We start from the raw sequence: 24508 nt of genomic DNA, 5'->3' as shown, positions 1-24508 counted from the left end.
AGCCAACTCACCATTGGAGATACTTGATAGAGATGTGGCACATGAATGAGCATTTTTGTGTACTCATTTTCTTTCATCAGAATTTTTGGTATTGATATCATTGTATTACTTATTAAACTAATTTTAATTACCTCTTCATATGAATTTATTTTTACTTTGTAACTATGCAGAAAGAATCTAGTGCCAATAAAGTAAACTAAACCAAAAAATATATGGAGCATCATGCATGTTCATTATCATTCACACACATTGCGATGCAATGCGCAAATGTAATATATTAGTTCTTCCTAAAATTGGTTGATTAACATGTTTCCAAATCAATAGTAACATCACAACTTATTTTTTAAAAGCAACATCATTTCATCAACAACTTTTTTCTTCACACTCGAATGAGCTTTTGTCCCTCTGTAGTGCATTAATATGACTTCTTGTAATATCCTTGTTATGAGGGGCCAAAGATTCGTGCCTCAACCTCATTGCATTAAAATATCGATATTCAATATTTGACAATTATTTGTAGTTGATGCATGATTTTTGTGTGTGTAGTAAATTTTTTTCTCACTATCAAACATACTTCTATGTGTTTTTGATAGAGTAATGAAAATGGTTTTGCTCCATCATGATGGTCATACTTTTCCTTCAATCGATTCTTCTTATTGGCTCTTTCACATCTTGGGGTAATTATTCGGAAAAAATGTTCGATGAATCATGCTTATTGGAATGATGTTCCTGAAGACAAGAGAAAATGACCTTATGGATGAGATCACTGTGAGTGTGCCAAGTATTATGTTACATATCTCATGGTTCATTATTGTTAATTGTAAGTAAACTATGACATAGACTTAAATAAGTATGTTTGTCATTATTATGTCAACAAAATCATGGCTAAGCGGTTTCGAGACTTAAATAAGTATGATTGTCGTCATTAAAATCATTAATCAAACATACTTATACTATCAAGCATTACAATCGTTAAATAAGTACAATTTGCACAATATGCAACGTTGTTTGCAATAGCCTAGAAGTTTACATTAAGCACCTGGCTGGTAAAAGGCACAAGGCTCATGTAAATAACAATTTAACCAACTTTCCTTTTAAGATTATTCTGTCACTTTTGCCATATATCTTTCCATAGTGTCTGCATTTCAGTATTTGGTTTTTTTTCTTTCACCTGTGATATGGTATTTAGGTGCCCTCAATTCTTTATGAGTGATTTTGGATACACTTGCTTGTATCATGTGAGTCATCTAGAGGATCTTGCATTCTTTATGTTATTATTTGGATTCTCAATGTTTTCTTATATGCGTCTTTCAAGTGGGCCTTATTTATCTTCCTTTTAACTTTTTAACTTTCTTATTATTATTAATATATTACTTACTTTTACTATTTCCATTATGTAGGCTAGCTTAGTGGCTCCAAATATTGGCCCACATTTTGGTGCAGTTCAATCCAAAGTTACTGGCATTTGGAGTAAAGATCCAAATAAAATCAAACTTGTTCAGTCTGCATGGTGTGAAGTTTGTAAAGTCAATTGTAACATAAATGACACCTACATCAAACACCTAGTTGGAAAGAAACATCAGAAGAACTTGGAGCAATTTGAAAAGTTAAAGAATAAAGGCAGTGCCTCAACCTCAAATGTTCCATCAGCTGCAACAAATGCAATAATTTGACCAATGGAAAACCCAGGAGCCAAGGGTTCTGGGAGGATTTGGAGACAAAGAAGCGAAAGATCATATCAGGAGGAGCAACAGCTGGTGCGGTCAAAACGTGTATTGTATGCAATGTGATGTGCAATAGTCAGACAATTTTCAATTCTCATCTTGCTAGTCAGAAGCATGCTGCTATGGTGAAGAAATAGGCAGAAGTTGGAGTAGCAATTAGAGCCTCTTAACTTAAAGTAATCATGAAATTGATACTTGAATTCCCGATATATCTTCTGAAATAAATCCTCGACATAGTCCTTATTCCACACGTCCTCGACATAACATGTAAATACTTTCAAGTTTTTTCCATCAACATGGGAGACTTTAGCCAACTCAACATTGGAGATACTTGATAGAGATGTCGCACATGAATGAGCATTTTTGTGTACTCATTTTCTTTCACCGGAATTTTTGGTATTGATATCATTGTATTACTTATTAAACTAATTTTAATTACCTCTTCATATGAATTTATTTTTACTTTGTAACTATGTAGAAAACATCTAATTCCAATAAAGTAAACTAAACCAAAAAATAGATGGAGCATCATGCATGTTCGTTATCATTCGCACACATTGCGATGCAATGCGCAAATGTAATATATTAGTTCTTCCTGAAATTGGTTGATGAACATGTTTCCAAATCAATAGTGACATCACAACTTATTTTTCAAAAGCAACATCGTTGCCTCATTTTCATCAACAACTTTTATCTTCACACTCGAAGGAGCTTTTGTCCATTCGTATTGCATTAATATGACTTCTTGTAATATCCTTGTTATGAAGGGCCAAAGATTCGTGCCTTAACCTTATTGCATTAAAATATCGATATTCAATATTTGACAATTATTTGTAGTTGATGCACGATTTTTGTGTGTGCGATAAATTTTTTTCTCACTATCAAACATACTTCTACGTGTTTTTGATAGAGCAATGAAAATGGTTTTGCTCCATCATGATGGTCATACCTTTCCTTCGATTGATTCTTCTTATTGGCTCTTTCACAACTTGTAGTAATTATTCGGAAAAAAATGTTCGATGAATCATGCTTATTGGAATGACGTTCCTGAAGACAAAAGAAAATGACCTTATGGATGAGATCACTATGAGTGTGTCAAATATTATGTTAAATATCTCATGGTTCATTATTGTTAATTGTTGGTCAACTATGACATAAACTTAAATAAGTATGATTGTCATTATTATGTCAACAAAATCATGGCTAAGTGGTTTCGAGACTTAAATAAATACGATTGTCATCATTGAAATCGTTAATCAAACATACTTATACTATCAAGCATTAAATTTTTTAAATAAGTACAATTCTTCTCGCTATCAAATATATTTCTATGTATTTTTGATAGCGCAATGAAAATGGTTTTCCTCCAGCAAGATCGTCATACTTATCCTTTGATTAATTCTCTTTATTGGCTTTTGATCGCTCTACAATAGGTAAACCGAATATTAATACAACATATATGTATAGTAAAAATATTTGAACTTTTGAAACAAATATATAAAAATGTGCACATTGACATAATCCTTATTCCACTCGCCCTGTACGTCGACAACAAACATGACCTAAAAGCAATATAATCAAAAATACATAACTTGTAAATACTTTCGAGTTTTTCCCATCAACAGGAGAGGTTTTAGCCAACTCACCATTGGAGATACTTGATCGAGATGTCGCACATGAATGGGCATTTTTGTGTACTCATTTTCTTTCACTGGAATTTTTGGTATTGATATCATTGTATTACTTATTAAGCTAATGTTAATTACCTCTTCATATGAATGTATGTTTACTTTGTAACTATGCATAAAGCATCTAGTGCAAATAAAGTAAATTGAACCAAAAAGCAGATGAAGCATCATACATATTGCGATGCAATGCGTAAATGTAATAAATTAGTTTTTCCTGAAATTGGTTGATTAACATGATTCCAAATCAATAGTAACATCACAACTTATTTTTCACAAGCAACATTGTTGCCTCATTTTCATCAGCAACTTTTATCTTCACACTCGGAGGAGCTTCTTGTAACATCCTCATTATGAAGGCCAAAAATTCGTGTCTCAACCTCATTGCAGTAAAATATCGATATTCAATATTTAACAATTATTTGTAGTCGATGCACGATTTTTGTGTGTGCGATAGATTTCAATCATAATTGTCATACTTTTCCTTTAATTGATTCTCCTTATTGGCCCATTCACATCTTTGGGCAATTATTTGGAAAAAATGTTCGATAGATCATGCTTATTAGGGTGACGTTCCTAAAGACAAGAGAAAATGACCTTATGGATGAGATAACTGTGAGTGTGCCAAGTATTATGTTAAATATTCAATGTTTCATTATTGTTAATTGTAGGTCAGCTATAACATAAACTTAAATAAGTATGATTGTCATCATTATGTCAACAAAATCTTGGCTAAGCGGTTTTGAGACTCAAATAAGTATGATTGTCGTCATTAAAATCGTTAATCAAATATACTTATACTATCACTCATTAAAATTGTTAAATAAGTACTATTCTTCTCGCTATCAAACTTATTTGTATGTATTTTTGATAGCGCAATGAAAATGGTTTTGCTCCAGCCATGATTATCATACATATCCTTTGATTAATTCTCCTTATTGGCTTTTGATCGCTTCTACAATAAGTAAACTGAATATTAATACAATATATATGTATAGTCAAAACATTTGAACTTTTATACGAAATATGTTAGGGAATTGTAAACTACATATTTAATACCATAAACTCGAAACTGAAAATGTGCACATAAACATAGCCATTGTGATATGGCTCTACCCATCATCTTCTTGGGATGGTTCTCCTTAGTGTGCTTAGCTGATTGAAAAGACTTAGTAGTCATGCAATCCATACTTGGATTCCTGATATATCTTATGAAATAAATCCTTGACATAATCCTTATTCCACTCGGCATGTACGTCGACAATAAAGTTGACCTAAAAGCAATATAATCAAAATACATAACTTATAGATACCTTATTCCACTCGGCATATATGTTGACATCAAAGTTGTTTATTCGTTATCGTTGGCATACGTTGTGATGCAATGTGCAAATGTAATATATTAGTTCTTCGTGAAATTGGTTGATTAACATGTTTCCAAATCAGCACGAACATTGCAACCTATTTTTAACAAACAACATCGCTGCCTCATTTTCAAAAACAATTTTTATCTTCACACTCGGAGGAGCTTTTGTCGAAGCTGTTGGATATTTAATATCATAAAGTCGGGAGATTGAAATTGTGCATATAAATATAGTCATTGTGATCTGTCTCTCCCTATCATCTGCTTGGGAGTGTTCTCTTTAGCATGTTCAGCTGATTCAAAAGACTGGAAGTAGTCATGCAATTCATACTTGAATTCTCGATAGATCTTTTGAAATAAATCCTCGACATAATACTTATTCCACTTGGTATGTACGTCGACATCAAAGTTGACCTAAAAGCAATATAATAAAAAATACATAACTTGTAAATATCTTATTCCACTCGGCATGTATGTCGACATCAAAGTTGCCTATTCGTTATCGTTCGCACACAGTGCGATGCAGTGTGAAAATGTAATATATTAGTTCTTCATTAAATTGGTTGAGTAACATGTTTCCAAATCAGCAGCAATGTCGCAACATATTTCTCACGAGCAACATCGTTGCCTCATTTTCATCAGCAACTTTTATCTTCACACTGGGAGGAACTTTTGTCCCTTCGTATTACATTAATACGACTTCTTGTGACATCCTTGTGGTGTAGGTTTAATGGGTTCAACATGCACTAATATGCATCACAAAATCTACAAGTACGTGTCTTCACATATGGTACAAGGGGCAAGGATGATGAAGGTGACTTTTCTCATAATTATTTAGAAGTTCTCTTCGGACAAAAACAAAATGTACAAGTTGTTGGTATTTCCAAAATCACATATTCTGAAATCTTGGAAGTAGTAGTTTTTTCTTATGTTAATCAAATACCAACTTGTTTAATGAAATTTACCCACACACAAAAAAGGTTAATGAAAGCAACATCAACTCAATATTTTATCATAATTTTGATTCTCTCATAATATTTATTTATTTATTTCTTGTCCAAAGGAGAAGATTAAGCATTGAGAAATTATTGTTTGGAAAAGATTATGAAGGAGAATAAGAAGCATAAAGTGTACTCCATCATGTCATTCTCTTTAGATAAAAAGATGAGGGGTAAAATGATAGACTTCTTTTGCATTTCTTTTCCTAAACTCTTTACATAGATTGTTTTTTTTTAAAGAGAGAAAATCAATTAATTATACATAAGGCCAAAATAAATAATAATTATGCATAATAGGCTTTATTGAGAGGAGAGAGACCCCACATAAAATGTTTTTATGCCTCCTATCTTTTGAACTCTTTCAAAAATGGCTACACCCGGTATAATGGTACAAAATTATTTCTGTTTGAGTTTCATCATGTACCTCTTATATGAATATTTGAAGTGAAGATGAATAAAGAAAATCATAAGCCCATGTTGAGATTGCCACATATATATTTGTTTATATACACATAATCATTTTTTATTTTTATTAATCTACTAAAATGAATTGAGTGGTAGCTTATATTTGAAACATCTTGTTTTATATAAAAAATGTGCTTAGGTTCTGATTTTCAAAACTCTTATGTTCGAATTTGGTAGTGTGTGTTTGTGATAAGTCCCCCTCCTCCATGTAGTTTAGACTATCAATTGTATTTATAAAAAAAAAAGAGATTTTCTATTTAAACCTCACATTTTTCTTAGTTCACCCCAATACTTAAATCATTAAGCTGTAAGTTTTTTTATTGTGTAAAAAGACAAAAAAAGTCATCCAACTTAATAATTAACCCTAGTACATATACACACACCCACACACCCCACCACTCTTCATATTAAGTTTTAGAAAAATACAAATTCCTCTACATCGTATTGCCAGAGACGTAGAACATTGACGAGCATGCCTCTTTAAAATCTGGGTGGGAGCTGATGAAAAAACTTGTTGATTGTTTGGCTGTAATGATCTTATTATCTTCCCTTTGTTGATTGCTTGGTTGTTGATTGTTTTTGTTTTTATTTTTTATTTTTTATACCTGATGTTTTGGTAAAGCTGTTCTCTTTCTCTAGAAAGTATTAAAGTTCATATTTGGGGTTTCATTTGTTTGTGTTTTATTTCTACTGGGAACAGTAATATTATTGTCACTTCTGGAATTCCAGTATGCATCTAAAATCATAATCCTGCTGCTGCTGCTTCAATAGTTGGGTTATTTTTCTTGTTGCTTTTCCACTATGATAAAAGCTTCAATGTATTCTCCATTGATTGCCAATCAGATGTCCTACTCCTAGTGCAAAGTGTAGCAACCTCAAGCACCAGTTTTATCTCATCTCGCACGGAACGTTCTTACCAACTTCATTATCATTCTCATTGTAAATACCTCATTGTCATTATTAAATACTCGAGAGAAAATGATAAAATGTCTAGCAATTAGCATTAGAGCTTGTAGAACGTACTTCCTCCTCTAAGGGTAGCTTGTGGGGTTTAAATAAAAAACTTCTTTTATTTCTTATTTTTTCAACTTGGGGTGTATTTAAGGGTAGTTTGGGAAAATATTGAGGTTTTCTTAGAAATTGTGAAAATTTAAATTAAAAATTGAGGTGAACTTAGAACATGAGGTGAACTAAGAAAAATGTGGGGTTTAAATAGAAAATCTCAAAAAAAAATAGTACTTCATTTTAGCATAAACATTTGTATAATACTAAGATCTTTTGTAGAGAGAGATAGGCTATTCATATAAACTTCACTATTCTTTTTTTTGGTAAATTATACTCTACTACCTCCTTGGCACATGCTCATGCGCATGTGCCAATTAGTTTTCTTTTTTCCTTTTTATTTTATTTTTAGAATTAAGAAAAAATAACATGGGTAGTTATATTCTATAAAAGTATGATATATTATCTGATTTTATTTTTATTTTTAATTTTTTAATATGAAAATGTGAATTTACCATGTTATCCTCATTTAATTAATAACTTCAATTTTAATGTTGAATTAAAGATTTTATATTTTGAATGATCCACTATTCTTTGCCTTTAGCTTTATAGATATAGTTCACTTCTTCTTGACCCGACCCGAACATTTGTCAGCTGGGACTCAAAACTACCCCGTCGGGCCTACTCGAACCAAAAATGAGTTGGCAGCAATTCTCAAGTAAACCCCAAATTCATCATTTAAACAAAACGGTCTGAAAATTTGGAGAATTTCCACTCAAACTTCCCAAGGTCCAGTCTGAAACTCTGATTCGTTTCACCCAAAGCCACAGACCACAGGTATTGAATTGAAGCTTCCAACTTTATTCTCTCTGTCTGTCTGGGTGTTTAGCTTCGGATATTTTGATGGGCTGTCTATTTCGCTTCGGATATTTTGATGGGTTTTGAAAATTATATCCTTGAAAGTTCTCAAATTTATGATTTGGCGATTACTGTATCATTTCAATCAAATGGGTCTAAGCTTAAATTTATCTTTTTGAAAATTTTAATGAACTTTTTTTGTTCTTCATTCAGAAAAATGTAATTCCGATTGTTCTCATACGAAGTATAATTATGTTGTTCTTAATTCCGCGTGGTAATCTTTTGTTTTGTAATAACAGATTTTGAGTACCCAACAAATATAAAGCAGTGCTTTTCATTCACCTTACTGGAAAGTTTTGTCATTTGTGTTGTATTCACAGGGAACGATACTTGAATTGAAATGCAATTTGTAGGTATTTCACCTTGAGCTATTTCTATTAATAGAAATGAATATCTTGAACCAACATGCTTTTTCATTTTTTGGTTATTCCCATGATTACGCAGCCTATCAGATTGGATTAGACAGAGCAAGTTTTCTGGTGTAGGCAATTTTTATGATGGATATTGATGTTTGTCTTATGAATGCAAGATTTTAGGCCATTGGGGGGGATTTGTATAGCTTACTCTTGCACAAATGTCAAGCAGCACCAAGGGCAATGCTGTCAGCTCTTTTGATGTTGAGGAACTCCTACAGATTGGGACAAGATGTAGAGAGGTGTGATTTTTGTCTACTTTTTTTGGGTCTGTTTTTGAAGATGGCGTATTTGGAACAGAAGAGAGAAGATTTACTTGGATAATGTCTAACACAAAATATATATTGGTTATGGATATATTAGCTATGTAGGTAAGAATTTATAAAAATTATATCGTAACAAGCAGCTTGAGATAGTTTTGCCAAGACGTTCCCTTTCCGTTGTATTAGTTGGAGTCTTTATTTGTTCAGTATTACTGCTTCAGAGAAGAATACATTAGGTTTCTTGTTTTTAAACCAGAGCATACTTTTATTTGTCATGGAATTTTGATTTAATAATATCTGTACTTGCTGCTGGTATCTTGTTACCTTGTGGAAGCTGTTAAATTTCGTTGCCAATTAGTACCTTATTTATATGTTCATTTACTCTTTTTTTAAAAAAAAATTATATATTTGTATGCAGCTAAAGAAAGAAAAAGACATGTTGAAAGAATCACACTCCCAAAGCTTCGGGCTAATCAGGGTAATGTTTATATTTTCTTTGCATACCGTATTTGTCCACTGAGGGTGTTAACAGGGGCCAATACCTCACCTAGTCGTTCTCCCTCCCTCTCTCACTCATTCACCTGTAGGGGTTCTCTGCCAATTATTACTTATTTGATTACGGATAAGTTTGAATTGTCTCCCAGTCATGAAGTTTGTAGCCAGTGTGTTAAGCGAAAGTGAGGCATGTGGGTGTAGTTAGGCTAGAGGTCTGTGGGATGTGAAGTGTCATGTATGAGTCTGTGCTTTGTGCAAGAGCAAGAGTGCTTATTGGTGCCTTGGGTTTATATAATTGTTGCACATCAATTAATAAAATAATGAAATAAGAAATAACAGAAGAATATTAAAAAATACGGAGCTGTTAAATGCACTTCCACAAAGTCATCCTGTACTCCTTGAAGTACAATTTCTGTCTTATATTTTTGTAAGGGAGGAGTGTAGGATGACCTTTGGGGGAGTACCAATAACATCTCCCTAAAACAAATGAGAGCTGGAAGTTTGGATCTTTTTATCCACGTCTACCGATGTTAAATAAAGAAAAAGTGATGCAAAAGATGTCGTTGAAGCTTGAAGAAATTATTTCCTCTGGGAGAGTATCTGATTTCAGATTTGGTTAATTCAGAGATTAGAAGTACATGTGAATTCATTATCTGAAGCCTGCACAGAGGACAAGAAACAAATTCAAATGTTAGAGAAAGAACTCAAGAACTGCTCTCAAGAAATTGGTAATCATCTGTTTTGACATTCTTTTCCTTAGACCAACAATTTCTTCTGGATGATCTTGTGAAAGATGCTTTGTATTGATTTACCCCAAAAAAAAAAAAACTTGTAGGATCTATAGATAACACAAAATTTGTAGTTTTCAGTTCATCTTCAATGGACTCTTTGGTGCTAGCTAGATATATCAAAGTACCATATTATTTTGAACTTAACCCATCAAAAATATTTATGACAGATTACCTGCAGGATCAACTAAATGCAAGGAACACTGAAGTGAACCTCCTTGAAGAGCATACACATAGCCTTGAGTTCAAATTAGCAGACATGGAAAATTTACAAGAGATGGTTGACAGGTTAAGGGATGAACTTAAGAAGTCCTATTCAGAGCGCATGTTCTTAATGGAGGAACTAGAAAGCAAAGAGATAGAGTTACAGAATTCAGCTTTGTGCATAGATAAACTAGAGGAGTCAATTTCATCCATGTCATTAGAGTCTCAGTGTGAAATAGAGAGTATGAAGCTTGATATATTGGCCTTAGAGCACAGTTTCCTTGAAGTTAAAAAAATCCAGGAAGAAACTGTTCAAGAAAAGACTAGGATGAGTGAGTTAATTCAAGAGCTTGAGGTTCAATGTCAGAATGCACACAAAACTGTTGAAAGTTTATATATGGAAAATAAGGAACTCAGGAAGAAGCTTGATGCATCTGAGACAAATACTAGGATATTCTGCCAGAGGGTTGAAAAATGGCTGGAAAAGGACAGAATTCAACTCGACTCAGAGTCTTCGTTGGGTCAACTAGAGGGAAATTACATATACTCAAAAGAAATGAGGTATGCAACTATTTACTGTTAGTTCACTCTTTATTGATTAACTTATTCACTTTGTTCCATCAAATATAATACCAATTAATATCTGTACTAGACGCATTTCATCTTTTGAAGTTCATCATGAATTTTGTCTTAACATTTTTCTAGTAATATCTTGATATTTCTGAAGCAGTTACGGAGAAGTCCTGGGCCCACTCTTTTCCAAACTGGCAATAGTAGTGGCACCAGATGCAGATTCAATAATGAAGATGGAGAAGATGTCACATCGTATACAAGATTATGAACTTCTTGTGAAGCAATTAAAGGTATGAATACCGGGGAGGAATACTTGATAATTGCTTTTGACAGCTTTTAATAAAAAAAATATATGTATACTCTCAGAAACAATTTTTCTGAATGTGGTGTTTGCAAAAAATATGTGTCAAGCTTTCAAGTGAGAGTTCAGTCAGTTGGTCATTGCCCTTTCAGAGTTTTAATGTTTTATTAAGTTGATTATATCTTCAAAATGTTACATTACTTTTGGTTGTTAGGAAGAACTGAAAGAGGAAAAGTTGAAGGCAAAGGAAGAAGCAGAGGATCTAGCTCAAGAAATGGCTGAGCTCAGATACCGAATGACAGGTTTGCTTGAAGAAGAGTGTAAGCGCCGTGCTTGTATCGAACAAGCATCTTTACAAAGAATTGCTGAGTTAGAAGCACAGGTAATGAGGTTCAGATTTGCAATATTTCTATTAGCAGTGAGAGGAAATATCTGAAATGTATAATCTTGTTATTTGGTAAGGTTACAAAAGAACGGACACAATCGGTGAAATCCTTTGCTGCTCTCCGGCATCTCAATGAAGCAAAGTGATGCGGTGAAGGTTCAGAGGTAGCATCCACATGGGTATATTCCAGCTTCAGCTCTTAACTTTGTGCTGTTCAATTTCCCAGAGACCATTCCAATGAAGGTTTGGCAATGATAATATGCAAGCATGTCCGTAAAGGAAAGGAATCATCTTTACAAGGGACAACGTGAGGAACTTGCAGTGAATTTTTCACCATACATTTTCATGTATGCAAGTGTAATGATTTGAACAATACTTTAAATTAAATTTTAATGTAATATGTGTATAAACATAAAAAGATAATAAGAATGGGGGGTCTGGTTTTCTCTTGTCAAATTATTTGCTTGGTTTCAGTCTGTGCAGGTAATTTGCATTTGTTCCGACTTTTAGCGGCGGTTTTGAAGACCATCGATATAAGGTCCTATAGCAACGTATAGCTACGGTTTTTTCCGCAGGTAAAGCAATTTTGCAGATTTCGAACATGTAAATCGTTACGAAAAGTAGAGAAACCGTATCTAAAAGTCAAAAAGTGTCGTTAAAAGATAAAATACCGCCATAAAAACTAGAACTTCAGATCTTCCCTGATAAAACTCTTTCCTTCTTTTTTTTTTCTTACGGTACAGCAGCAAAGTCACCCTTAATCATGATTATAATATTAAACAGTTACATGTCCACAAAAGAGATCATTTTCATCAGTTTAAGGTGTTTGATCTTTGGATCTTACTTCTTATCTTCTGAGCTCTAACTTTTCAATTCTTTTCCATGTATGGAAGTCACACATGAACTATGTTACCTTTAATTATCCATATATAAATATTAATAAACTCCATATTTGAAATATATTTGGTGGAAGTTCAAAGTATGTCTAGCCGCAAAAGTTGGGTGACATTCATGCTAAAGGTTTTTCTTTTGGCCATAAATGAAGAGCAAAATGAGGGGGAAAAAGAAACTTACAAACAAGACTCATGCAATGCAATTGATGGTAAAACCAATTTTGTTTGTCTGTCAAGAATCCAGTGAGAAGTCTCCTCCTAGTATTGGAACCCTAGTGAAGCTACATTCTTAGAAGTGGCCAAAATGGCCTTCCTTGTTTGTGGTTTAGAACGAAAGTCTTAATGGATAAGAAATTTGTAAATATATTTGACATTTCGTCTTTCGCCATGTTGACATTATTGATGATGTATTGCAGGCTTGCATATGTCTTGTTTTGACTGAAAGCTAGCGTAAAAAGCCTTTGTGAATTGATTGTACGCAAGACTTCAACATGTACCAGTACGCGCATAGCAAAACTGACAAGGATATGTTGTGTTCGCCAAAACCGAGTAAAATGTATAAACATCCGGGATACCAAAACGATGAAAATTTGTTCTAGAATGAATCATCCCAAAATGACGGAAAATTATTCTAGAATATGATCATTTTCTTACCAACCAAACTGAGCAGATGGCTTTTGTCCTTGTGTCTGTTTCTCCAGATTTCTTTGTCAAAAGAGATCATTAATATTTATTTTAGACTTCTTCACATAAGGCAAGGATGATGGTGACTTTTATAATAACCCATAAAATTATGATAAGATAATAATGCATAGTGGGGTTTAGTTAGGGGTGATTGCGGTTCGGTAATCGCGAATTTTGTTCAAACTGCAAACCGACCGACTATTTGGGTGATTTTACCCCAAAAATGGTGATCTGAAATAGCTTTAAAACCGCAAGTTCTTTTTGTGTTATAAAATCTAATTTTCCACATTTTAGGCCTAATTTTGATACTTCTTTTGAAGCCTTTTGAGTTCAAGCATACTTTAACCAAAAAATATAAATTCACAACCTCAACTTCTTAAATATATATAAATTCACAACCTCCTCAACTTCTCAAGCATTCACAACATAAAGAAAATTAAAGTTACAATTCCAAGCATTCCAACTAAAGTTAAACTTCTCAAACATTCACAAGCTTAACTTCAAGCATTCCAATTCCAAATCCTTTAAAGTTACAAACCAAAAGAAAAATGCAATGCAAAATGAATTAAAGTTACAACTCAAAAGAAAAATTCAATTCAAAGTTAATTAAAGTTACAAACTAAAAGGAAAATGCAATGCACCAATGTTACAAACTAGAGTTACAAACCTAAGTGTTGGTGGTGGTGAGTGGATTTAAATAACCTCGTTGTATTGTTTACGCCCCAATGCTATCTACAAAATGCAATTTTTTATTTTTTTTTGAAAATATAGTGCGGTTTGCGATAACAGCAAGTTTTGTTTGTTTCCATTGTAGTAAATTATCATTGGTTTTTGCGATTTTTCGATCTAAAATGCCACCCTTAGATTTAGTGATGGGGAGAGAGACCATTAATATTTATTTGTCAAAAGAGATCATTAATATTTATTTTAGACTTCTTCACATAAGGCAAGGATGATGGTGACTTTTCTAATAACCCATAAAAATTATGATAAGATAATAATGCATAGTAGGGTTTAGTTATGGGGAGAGAGACCCCATATATAAAACGTTTATACCTAGCAATGAGGCAACATGTAGTCCATCATTGTTAAGAAGTGACAACAACTATTATTTATTTTTAATTATCCTAACCAATGTTAATATATATCTTAAGGCTGGAGTGGCTGCTACTCTAATCTCTCTTATTTGTTCAAGTCCGAGTACAGATTTTCCATCTTACCAAAAAAAAATGTTGCTTGTGAAACATAATTATCCCATTCGATTTGAGCACACATTAGGATCCCATTTGTCATCATGTTATGAGCCGATTTGTAGTGTAAAGGAAACCCAACTATTTGAAAAAACTTATGAGAAATTTCGCAAGGTGGTTGGAAAAGATTATTTAGTAATCCCTCGCGTACATCATTTTGGTATATATTCTTTAGTTTACTTTGGTAATAATACGTCCTAATTCAATGGCAATTACAATAATGTAAATGCTCATTTGAACGTAACTTGGTGACAAATTAACATCAATGTATTGTCTCTATTAGTTGCAACTCCTCACACAACGCCACCAAATAAAATGGATTCTTCCGGCCGGCATAGGGTCGCAAAAATCAACTCCAACTGATGGCCGGCTGCCTTTGCAAGATGTTATTGGAGCCTCACAATACCAACCACCGATCGTTGGTCGGATTCCATGAAACGGTGTTTCTTGTTTTAAACTTTCATGCCATAAATCTAGCCTAGGACATAATGCCATAATTTTTTTTTTTTTTTTCCATAGGTTTATGAGTAATTGGAAAATATGTTATGGTTTGGTGGCTAGAAGACTTGACTTTGGTAGTCAATGCAAAGGATAGTGTCGCTATATAATATTTATGAGCCCCAACTTGCCAAGGGATATAAGAAACAATTACAAAGAACTAGTCCAAACTGATCCTCTTAGAAAAAAAAAAGACGAGAATGGAAGAAGTGGGTTCAATTAAGAATCATTTGATTTGTTCAACTTCAACCATCTATAATTGAGATGGAAGCGAAATTAACTAAAAAGGATACCTAAACACGTGTACTTAATTAAGGAAAGTAATTATAAAAAAATAATTTTATTTATTTAAAAAGAAAACAAGTGAGAAAGGAAACAAACAAAAGCATAAAAACACTGCGTTCCTTTGTTGAAATTTACAAGACCCAATCACCCGAATGACCAGTAGCAGTTTCCAGTTTCCATCCTAAAGGCTACGTTTTGTGACACCGCGTTTTTCCAATTGCCAAGTCTACCTTTGAATACCCCCTTCCCTCTTTCCCACCCTTTAAAACTCTCTCTCTCCCCCTCTCTCTCCGTAAAAAGATCTGGCTTTTCCTCCTTGCAAGACATTTGATGCAATTTCTCAGGTATGCATATCTTTTTCTTTTAATTGATTTTCTTTGATACTGGTTCTCCTTTTTGATTATTTTCTCCTTTTCCACTTGGGTTTTCTGTAGCTTCTCTTGCTTTGTTCCTTTTTTGTTGTTATCTAACGGTCAACTTCTCTATTTAATTTCAAGAGCCCATTTCTGGCTATCTCTGATTTTCTTTATTCATCTCCTCTGTTTGGTTGCTGAGAAAAGGGAGGAACAAAAAGGAAAACGGAATTTTTATTCTTTTCTTTGTGTAGTTGGGGTTGTTCAGTAAGAAGGTCAAGTCAACCAAGTCAAATTGTTTAGTTTTCTGGGATACCATATGATGAATTTTTTTCTGGAATTTGATTCTTTTCCTTGTTTCAGCTGAGCAACCAAATTAAGCAAATGGGTTTGTTGTGTGTTTGTTTGTGATTAAATATTATAGTTGTTTCGTCTTTTGATCTCGTTTTAAAGTTCTAATTTTTCAAAAGTTCTCATTGTACCGGGAGATTGCACGACCCAAGTGGTCGTGGGCTTTTAAGGAATTGGGGCAAACTTTTCAATTTGTGTATGTTTTCTTTACAAGTTTGTGTTTCTTGATTTGGTGTTCTCGGTTACTTCCTTGAAATTTGTTCTTGAGCTGTACTGCCCAATTTTCATTTTATTATGAAGGTTTTGAACTTTTGCTAAGTTGGCTCTTCTTTGTTTGAGTGCTGATGCTTTTGGTGTATTGCCAACATCTCACATATTGTTCTTGTTTGCTCTTCCAGGACTGCTGTTGATCTTTGTACAGATTTCTAAAGTACCATTTTTCAATTTCATTTAAGATCCTCAGATCTTCTACCCCATTGGTCGCTCGACTAAATTGTGCATATTTTCCCATTGAAAATGTTTGGCTTAAAGAAGTCTCCTTTGAAGGCTGCTAAACATATCACAGTTAATCCTGTATATCCTGCTTCTTCTGGCTCAAACCCTTTTGAAAATGCTCCAGTTGGACAGAACACTAGCACTAATCCATTTGATGATGGTCAAGGAGAAGAGAAATATTCTTCATATTCAAACAAGACTACGTTGACAGAGAGAAACAAGTACAAGAATGATTTCCGTGATACAGGAGGAGTAGAGAATCAATCAGTGGAAGAGTTGGAGAACTATGCAGTGTACAAGGCTGAGGAGACTACAAAATCAGTCAATGGCTGCCTGAAGATTGCTGAAGAAATAAGAGAGGATGCTACCAAAACTTTGGTCACGTTGCATCAGCAGGGGGAACAAATCACTAGGTCCCACATGGTCGCTGCAGACATTGATCAGGATCTTAGTCGGGTATGGTTTCCTTGATCAAATTAAAGTTATATACATCAAGAATTTAAGTGCATATGAAAGATAAGACTTGAAAGTATTATGTTCCCAGTATTGATGCAGTTGATTATTGATTAGACTATCTACTACCATTTATCATGATTAACAATTTAATTTTTGCATTGCATACCAACGGAGTTGATGGTTTTTGTATAGCAGGTGATCTTGTTCTTACATGCATTATCTGTTTGTGATATGCCTATTTGTTTCTACTTTTGGTCTTGATTTGTGTTGATAATTCCCCATCCCAAACCCCTTGCTCTTCCTTCTGGAGAGAGTTTCATTTGATTCCTATATAGGTTTTTTGTTTTCTTTTTCTGTAATCCTGATGTAGATCTTTATCTGATTTGGGGATGGCAAGCCTTGTCCATATAAGAGTTTATCAATTTAACTTTTTATAAGTTACAATGAAATGATGATGGAATGTATAGTACAAACAAGCCACTAATGGCAGTGATGATAAATATAGTGTATCCTCCAGTACTATTAATTGTGAAAATTGACATATCATACTTTCTCCAATAGCCTCCTTCACTATTCTATTCTCTTCAGTAAGAAACACGTTTTAGTTCTTGAGTCCTCTTTCAACAACTCCTATGGTTTTGTTATTGTTGTTTTTGGTATTAATGGTGATCTTCTTTGGTAGAATGAACAATTTCATTACTTTCTTATTTCAGGGTGAAAAACTTCTAGGAAGTCTTGGGGGCATCTTCTCTAAGACTTGGAAGCCAAAGAAGACTCGCCCAATAAGTGGCCCTGTCATCACAGGAGGTTAATTTGCTTTCTTTTCTGTCCATTACTTATATGCTCTTTGTTGCCCCTGGAAATTATGTATATTATCTCCTTTCTCTGGAAAAATAATAATATTATCATTTTCAAAATTGGAAAATGCAGATAATGCAGTCAGAAGGGGTGGCCAGTTGGAGGAGAGGGAGAAGTTGGGACTGACTTCTGCACCCAAGGGAAGGTCAACTCCACAAACACTACCTCCTGGACCTGTCAATGCCCTTCAGAAAGTTGAGGTTTGTATTTGTTTGCTTGGCTTTTGTTCTTTTCAAATTTTCCAGTTGACTGACGTTTTGGCTTTAACAGTTAGAGAAGGCGAAGCAAGATGATGGATTGTCGGATTTAAGTGATCTGTTGGGAGAGCTGAAGGATATGGCCGTTGACATGGGGTCTGAAATTGAGAGGTTAGTTATGATGATTCAGTTCAGATACATTGGTGCCTGCATCTTTCCGTTCATTCTATGTTAAGTTGATTATCTTGATCGCCATCCTCCATTTGCTCATCCAGCCTGAACCTTTTAAGGCAACATTAAACTAAATGTAACTAGTATCTCCCCAATGATTTTTGCAGGCATAACAAAGCTCTGGGCCATCTCTATGATGATGTTGATGAGCTAAATGTTCGTGTTAGAGGTGCAAATCAACGCGGTCGTCGTTTGCTTGGAAAGTAGAATACAGGGTTGTAGATGCTTTCCTGGAGAGACCTGATAATGTTTGCGGTCCAGTGCCCCCACATATTCTTTGTTTCACTCTTTTTTTAGCCCGATTTATGGATCTGGATGTAGACACGTTGAAGTATCTGGATTTTGTATAACACTTTGTTCGTGAGACATAAGTTGAAAGGATGATTAGTAAAGGAGACTTTTTCTTTAAGATGAATGTGTTGTCATCTAGAGCTTTGTTTGTTTTATACCTGTCTTAGCCTATTCAAAATTCTCAACGAAGTAATGAACCTGCAAGGAAAAAAAATTCTCAATAAAATCGAAAACCCATATATATTATCAAATCATCATTTCCATACTCATGGTACACTGTAAATCCCCATTACACAAGGCATAACGAAACTAAGCAAAATGCAAAGAAAAACCCACTAAACAAAACATACAAAAAATCAAGTAGCAAAGCTCGTTTATTGTTGTTGTTGGAGGAGTTGGTTTTCAGATGGTGGGCTTGAGGTCCATGATGCTAGTCATCTTTGGGGCATAGAGCTTGTACACGAGTGCTTGCCTTTTAGCGAGGTCCAGCTGGGCCTTGCCGTCGGAAAAGACTGAAGAGAGATGGGAGGGCTCGGAGAGAGATTTGTTGTGGCGGAAGGCGTCGATGGTGCGACGCTTGGTGTACTCTCTCACGTTGTAGTCGCAGAACTGCCTCGCCGTACGCAGCAGCGATCGAAACAGCCACAGCACCTCCGCTTTTGTTGGGGTGGTCGACGCCATAGATAGAGAGATCAAGGTGAGAAAGATGCGTGTTTTTTTTTTTGGTCTGAGAGAAAGATGCGTGTTTAGATAGTGTTTTTTCTACTAAAGCGAACAACATGTCGTTTTATTTTTTTGGTCATAAACAACATGTCGTTTTATGAAGAAAAAAAAATATTTTTCTTTCTTTTTAAAATTTTTAAAGAATATATATTATTAAATTTAAACATAAATAACTTGTTACAAATTCTCTGGAGGAGTTCATCAGAAAGACAATATGAAACATAAGTTACTTATCATAAACTTTTCCCTTTTTTTTTCAGCTTGTTCTCCGCATGAAATATGTGCTGAGAATATTTCTTGTTTATTGTACAGATTTTACAATTGCCATTGGCTCACAAATTCTGCAACTTGGGTGTATGCTAGTTGACCAAGGGTCAAAGTACAGAGAAATCATGCACAAGCGTAGTGAGCATCAAAGTAAGGCAACACTACAAACTTGATGGACAAAGGGCTGATCGTTAGCGGAGAATTTGCAAGGACATGAGCAGGTTCCAATTCTGGGATGTTTCCGTCCTTAGTAATCTCCAATGGAGCTCCATTGAGAACCATGGTTTTGCTTCTAAGGTTCCCCTTTTGTGGTGTCAAATGGTATTCTTCTCTGTAAACTGGTTTGTCTAATGCTTTGCGTCCTACCCATGACACCGTTTTCTTAAGGCTGCGCTTGAAATAACTTTCTTTGCTAATGTTTCTCTCGTGAGCACCCAAATTGAAGTCCAAAATATTTTCAACATTGACAATGAAATCGGTGTCATTGCTAAAATTGATAAGGACTACAGTTATACCTGCCTGCGAACAGTAAGAGTAAGATCAGTGTAAAAATTAGAATTCAGTTAAGTTATTGCACTATCAGGCAGTTACAAGGGGCGTTCACTACAATATTTTCATGTTTTATATAGGCTTAGTAGTGTTGCTAGACTTAGACTTAAAGTATTCCTGGTTTCCTATGAATTTGAACCAATTTTATATCCTTTTATATGCTTGGCACAAAATCTTCCTACAAAGCAGACTTACTCTTCCTCTTGCACAATGGGCGTAAGTGCGTAAATCTGCAGAAGCATTGCTGTTAACAGCAAGAACACCTTGTCCCATAAGTCGATGCCATAGAAGCGCACTATTCAGAAGATAAAAAAAACAAAAACAAAAATCAGTTTTCGATAAGTGGTATATCAAGTAAAAGAAAATCCTTCTTATACCCCACCCATGCTTTACCTGTAGTAATCAGGGTTAGGAACAAATGACGTTCTGTTGAGGAGACCATAGTTTCCACCAACTAAAGACTGCCTGCAATATACTCTGGTATTGTACTTGGCTGACATTCCAAGCTGATCCAAGTACCTGAAATTCATATATAAATAGTAACTGTGGCTTGTTGATTACACAAAAATACAGTGAACAATGGTAAATTTCTCTGTTTCTACAATCAAAAGCTTGCAATGAAAAATACATAATGTTGCAAGTAGTGTGACAATCAAGATTACCAAAAGCTGTTCACAAATGTGTCAGACACATTACGACCACCACTGTTATAAGCCCCTCCAGACTCTCCGACCCATATAGAAGCCCAAGGGCCGTTCTTTTTCACCGTTTGCTCAAGATCACGGAATGTTCCAGATGCACGGTCCAAGTAACCGGGATTCAAAATTCTGCTCACCAACTTGGGATCAACACCTGACAATCACAGCTGAATTGTCAAAGCAGAGGGGAAATAGGAAAATAATTTATGCATATGGGGCTTCCTGTGTGTGAATACTTACTATACCTCAAAAGAGTACTATTTAACCATATATTAGAAAATTATAAACTGTGCATTTATTAAAAGTCTTAACAGAATTACCTGCACCCAAATTGTACATATGCTGAGTGATAACATTGACTATCCCTGAACCAGAAACCTGAAGAAGCTTGGCAAACCATGCTTGGTCATAGAATCCTCCAGGTGCCACAAGTGCAGGTTTAGTGCGGGACTTATTGTACAACTGGTTGATAATATGTTTAAGCTTGATCAAGTCTTTTCCATATTGTTCAGCTCCAACACTAGCTCCAACACCACGACCACTGAGCTCATTACCTAAAGCAACATGGACAAGAACATAAGTGACGCAAAAGTAGAACGTGGGAAGAAAAGGAGATTTGTCTATTGTTCCATACCGAATTCCCATGAATCTATCTGGTATCCCTTTGAAACGGTATAATTAATAAAATCATAAGCGTTGCTAGAGTCCCAATCTCCAACCCAAACACCCCCGCTTTTGTGGTGCCTCCCTGACAGTGCATTCAAGCTAAATGTGATGATGGGCCTGAAAATGTAAGATATAAATAATAGTAAAAGAGGCTATCTGCAATGAATTTTTGAATAATACAACCAGTGAAAGTCGTTGGACCTCTGATGAAAGTTTTACACTTCTAAACAATTAGAGATTCTCCCAATATGCATTTGACACAATGAAGACTTTTATTTTAGATTTGTTAGGATAGACAACAACATAGTAAAAGATGTTCCTCAGACACACTATCTAAGACAAATGATAAATCAAGCATCAACCACCTATTTTGAGGAACGAAGATGGAGAAGACCCAACTTTTTTATAAAAGTAAAATAAAATTTGGTTGGGGTAGGAAAGTTGATAACCTGAATCTTACCTTGTCTTACTGAAAAATTGGTTCAGTTCATCCCATCTACTCATAGGTAAACATCCTCTAGAAAATCCAAACAAGCTATGACTCTGCTTTCTGAAAGGATGGCAAGGATATTTCAAATTTCCTACATCGTACAAGAGTTGGTCTTCCAAGGAACCTCCAATTCTGATCCTTAACTGATTGAAAGCTATCAAGCCACCAATGTTGAAGAGTAAATTTAGTTTGTAGATAAAGTTATTCAAACAAACATAAGTAGAAGACTTTAATTCATCTGTTCTAATTGACACTTGATTCTAACTTAAATAAATAGTATTGTCCAAAAGATGTGAACTTTATTAACACAGATAGACAAACCTTGGATTGACTTGGCAAGCAAAGGATGAGACAAGTTCTGGAGAAAAGAAAACCACAGTATAAATTTAACTTCATACTCCCCTTCTTACTATTTGACATAAAAAGAAAAAAGCAAATGCATACAGAGGTATCTCTGGGTGCTTACCAAATTTAACGCAGATGCAGATCCCCATGGACACTGGTTGTAGTCGCACTTTTCATGATTCCACCAATCAATAGTGGCACAGATGAAATTATTATCAACTTGTGCAATAGCTAAAATCCCATTAACCACAACCTTAACATTTCCAACTTTTTTAGTATTCCCAACACCTTGAGCTAAAATTGCAGGGAGAGAAACCAGAATGAGAACTAAGGAGAGACGGAATTCCATAGGAAATTCAATTGTGCCCGTATCGCTACCACCTCAACTAATCCAAATTAACTGCAAGAAAAGATAAACTCATTGAATCACAATTACATCAGAGACATTTAAATTTATAAGTAAAGGCTAACAAATTATCCTAATGAGCTTAACTAATCTATGATGAGCTTAACAAATTATCCTAATGATTAGTTATGACTGCTGTCAACCAATTCTAACAACTTTGACTGTGTAACTAACTAGGAAGACTTCTGGAAGATTCTTCAGTTGCAGATACTTCTCTGGCTGTTGACATGGCAGCTGATGAGGCGACAGCTATACTAGCTGAGGTGGTAATGCTATCACTAATAATGGATGGAGAGGAGGAGATTCATAAGTGCAAATGGAAAAGAAAACAAAGAATCTGTAATGGTCATTTAACTGAAAAGACACATGTACTATTCTTCATATTTTCAGTTTCTACAGAGCTTATAAATACATAAAGCTAAATTTTGCATAGAAAATCAGTGTAAGCAAAAAGTAACATTTGAAAAACGCAACAGAGAAAGAAATGCATTGTCTTTGGGACGTAAAAGTAAAGATAATTAGTACCAGAAGCTCCTGTTTTCTCGTAAACCAGATTTAGGATTCCGAGGAAGATCCAGTAATGGAAGCTCACTGGAAATCCCAAGGAAATCGCAAGTGAGTTGGAATAACAAACACTACCAAGGAAGACAAGGGATGAATACTGAGCCAATTCGAACTAGGGGATGTCTATATGAATGGTGGCATTGCATTGCCAATTTGCCATGAATGAACCTTCATTCGCATTAATTGTTGGTAAAAGCAACGCACCAACATTTACCGGTTGCATTAGATAAAGAGAATCCGAATCAAAAGTACAAATTTAAGATCTCAAATTCAAGATATAACATCAAAAGACTATATATAGATGTGAAGGAGAAGAAGAGTTTTTCACCGATTACCAGAGCTTGTCATAACTGAAGACGGTGGGTGTTTATCCATGGCTGCCCACCAAAATAACAAAATTCAAGACAAACATGGACAACCCAGTTGAGAGTTACCACAAATAAAGCCAAAAGAAATAAGCTTTTCCTTAGAGACATATATCTAGATTTCAAGAATCAGCATCTGAAGAACTAAAACCAAAGCAACCCAGACACCTACTGATCAAAATTAGGCTAACCCAAAGGAAAATTAAGCTCAAAAACTAAAATTTTACCTTTGACAACGCCATTGTGGAAGCTCAAACTCAAAGCAAACTCCTTCAGATAGAGCACATCAATTATGTGATGCTTTGCAGCTAAAAAACGAGCTTTCTCTGTCCCCCAATTGGAGTTGTTGGCATTGCTGGACCTTTCAGAGACACGAAACAGTGATGGGTGAAATGGGTCCAGCTTGGAAAAGTGACATTCATTTAGCGACCAATTGAGGATCGTTGAACTCGCGTTTTAGTTTATTTAAGCATACGAACTGTTCATATGGTTCCATGCCACACTGTTGCGGTGTACTCTCGGAAAAAAATACAAGAAAAAAACAGAGGTAAGATGTGAGAAACGGTTAAGTATAATTTTAGAGGGGAAAGGTTCAGATTTCAGACAGAGTAGAATGATATTGTTATTTTAATGTAAAAAGTGAGAGCTTTTGGTTAGCACATATTCTTTAATTTAATATACTAATATACGATCTGGAAGGGTGGCGCATTTATTTATTTTTATTATTTTAAACAGCTTTGTCTTTACCCATACGTTATGCGAATACCAAATGTTCTTCTCCTTCTCCTAGAGGAGAGGTTTTTGCTTTAGCTTTAGAGAATGTCTTTCAAGTTTGTAGTATTTTATAATTTTTGACTCTGGTTTGATCAATTAAATTCAAAGCTCACTTTTCTGTTCTTGCTTTGTTTGTTGTCATGACGAAAAGTTGCTCTTAATAATAAGTTATGAAAATAGAAAAACGGTGGAATATATATTCTTAAGTTAAATATGTATCAATGAAAAAACTTTGTTCCTTA

At 34.6% G+C, this 24508-nt stretch overlaps 4 protein-coding genes across 15 annotated transcripts; 2 read left to right on the top strand and 2 right to left on the bottom strand.

Moving 5' to 3' along the window:
• The first annotated feature begins 7922 nt into the window (after positions 1-7922).
• Positions 7923-12033, top strand: LOC103338452 (uncharacterized). Of its 9 annotated transcripts, none has more exons than XM_089041103.1 (9): positions 7929-8074; positions 8395-8504; positions 8685-8810; positions 9250-9309; positions 9952-10054; positions 10285-10879; positions 11046-11181; positions 11407-11574; positions 11655-12033. In XM_089041103.1, the coding sequence occupies exons 3-9, from the start codon at positions 8730-8732 to the stop codon at positions 11721-11723; spliced, it is 1212 nt and encodes a 403-aa protein (XP_088897229.1). In that variant the 5' UTR covers positions 7929-8074; positions 8395-8504; positions 8685-8729; the 3' UTR covers positions 11724-12033. The 9 variants fall into 9 exon arrangements, with proteins under 9 accessions (XP_008239876.2, XP_088897234.1, XP_008239877.2 ...); XM_089041102.1 differs by having other exon boundaries at positions 8395-8508; XM_089041104.1 differs by having other exon boundaries at positions 7956-8074; positions 8476-8508.
• Positions 12034-15279: 3246 nt separating this feature from the next.
• LOC148915425 (SNAP25 homologous protein SNAP33-like) lies at positions 15280-18537 on the top strand. Its single transcript, XM_089041263.1, has 6 exons — positions 15280-15531; positions 16290-16842; positions 17556-17649; positions 17773-17900; positions 17971-18068; positions 18236-18537. Exons 2-6 carry the CDS (start codon positions 16408-16410, stop codon positions 18333-18335), a joined length of 855 nt encoding a protein of 284 aa, XP_088897389.1. The 5' UTR covers positions 15280-15531; positions 16290-16407; the 3' UTR covers positions 18336-18537.
• A 96-nt stretch (positions 18538-18633) lies between these two features.
• On the bottom strand, positions 18634-19152 carry LOC148915424 (uncharacterized). Its single transcript, XM_089041264.1, has one exon. The coding sequence runs from the start codon at positions 19098-19100 to the stop codon at positions 18822-18824; it is 279 nt and encodes a 92-aa protein (XP_088897390.1). The 5' UTR covers positions 19101-19152; the 3' UTR covers positions 18634-18821.
• A 205-nt stretch (positions 19153-19357) lies between these two features.
• LOC103338454 (heparanase-like protein 1) lies at positions 19358-24058 on the bottom strand. Of its 4 annotated transcripts, none has more exons than XM_089041261.1 (11): positions 23720-23850; positions 23456-23504; positions 22279-22557; positions 22134-22170; positions 21783-21966; positions 21291-21439; positions 20977-21210; positions 20621-20810; positions 20352-20477; positions 20154-20253; positions 19358-19928 (listed from the first exon to the last, which is right to left on the bottom strand). In XM_089041261.1, the coding sequence occupies exons 3-11, from the start codon at positions 22504-22506 to the stop codon at positions 19533-19535; spliced, it is 1644 nt and encodes a 547-aa protein (XP_088897387.1). In that variant the 5' UTR covers positions 22507-22557; positions 23456-23504; positions 23720-23850; the 3' UTR covers positions 19358-19532. The 4 variants fall into 4 exon arrangements, with proteins under 4 accessions (XP_088897387.1, XP_008239880.2, XP_008239881.2 ...); XM_008241658.2 differs by having other exon boundaries at positions 23463-23504; XM_008241659.2 differs by lacking the exon at positions 23456-23504 and having other exon boundaries at positions 23720-24058.
• Positions 24059-24508: the final 450 nt, after the last annotated feature.

The sequence above is a fragment of the Prunus mume genome, linkage group LG7, assembly GCF_029339155.1.
Source record: "Prunus mume cultivar Tortuosa linkage group LG7, ASM2933915v1, whole genome shotgun sequence".
NCBI lineage: Eukaryota > Viridiplantae > Streptophyta > Magnoliopsida > Rosales > Rosaceae > Prunus > Prunus mume.
The sequence above is the reverse complement of the archived record's forward strand: the minus strand, read 5'-3'. Positions and strand labels throughout refer to the sequence as shown.

Bases quoted from the DNA above. Each gene is read 5' to 3' on its own strand.
- LOC103338452 (XM_008241654.2), top strand. From the start codon at position 8,730: ATGTCAAGCAGCACCAAGGGCAATGCTGTCAGCTCTTTTGATGTTGAG. The intron at 8,811-9,249 runs GTGTGATTTTTG...ATTTGTATGCAG, and splicing joins TTGGGACAAGATGTAGAGAG to CTAAAGAAAGAAAAAGACAT. The intron at 10,055-10,284 runs GTAATCATCTGT...TATTTATGACAG, and splicing joins GAACTGCTCTCAAGAAATTG to ATTACCTGCAGGATCAACTA.
- LOC103338454 (XM_008241659.2), bottom strand. From the start codon at position 22,506: ATGGAATTCCGTCTCTCCTTAGTTCTCATTCTGGTTTCTCTCCCTGCA. The intron at 21,967-22,133 runs GTTTGTCTATCT...GTGGCTTGATAG, and splicing joins GCTTGCCAAGTCAATCCAAG to CTTTCAATCAGTTAAGGATC. The intron at 20,478-20,620 runs GTAATCTTGATT...TATGAATTTCAG, and splicing joins ACATTTGTGAACAGCTTTTG to GTACTTGGATCAGCTTGGAA.
- LOC148915424 (XM_089041264.1), bottom strand. From the start codon at position 19,100: ATGGCGTCGACCACCCCAACAAAAGCGGAGGTGCTGTGGCTGTTTCGA.
- LOC148915425 (XM_089041263.1), top strand. From the start codon at position 16,408: ATGTTTGGCTTAAAGAAGTCTCCTTTGAAGGCTGCTAAACATATCACA. The intron at 17,650-17,772 runs GTTAATTTGCTT...TGGAAAATGCAG, and splicing joins TGGCCCTGTCATCACAGGAG to ATAATGCAGTCAGAAGGGGT. The intron at 18,069-18,235 runs GTTAGTTATGAT...TGATTTTTGCAG, and splicing joins ATGGGGTCTGAAATTGAGAG to GCATAACAAAGCTCTGGGCC.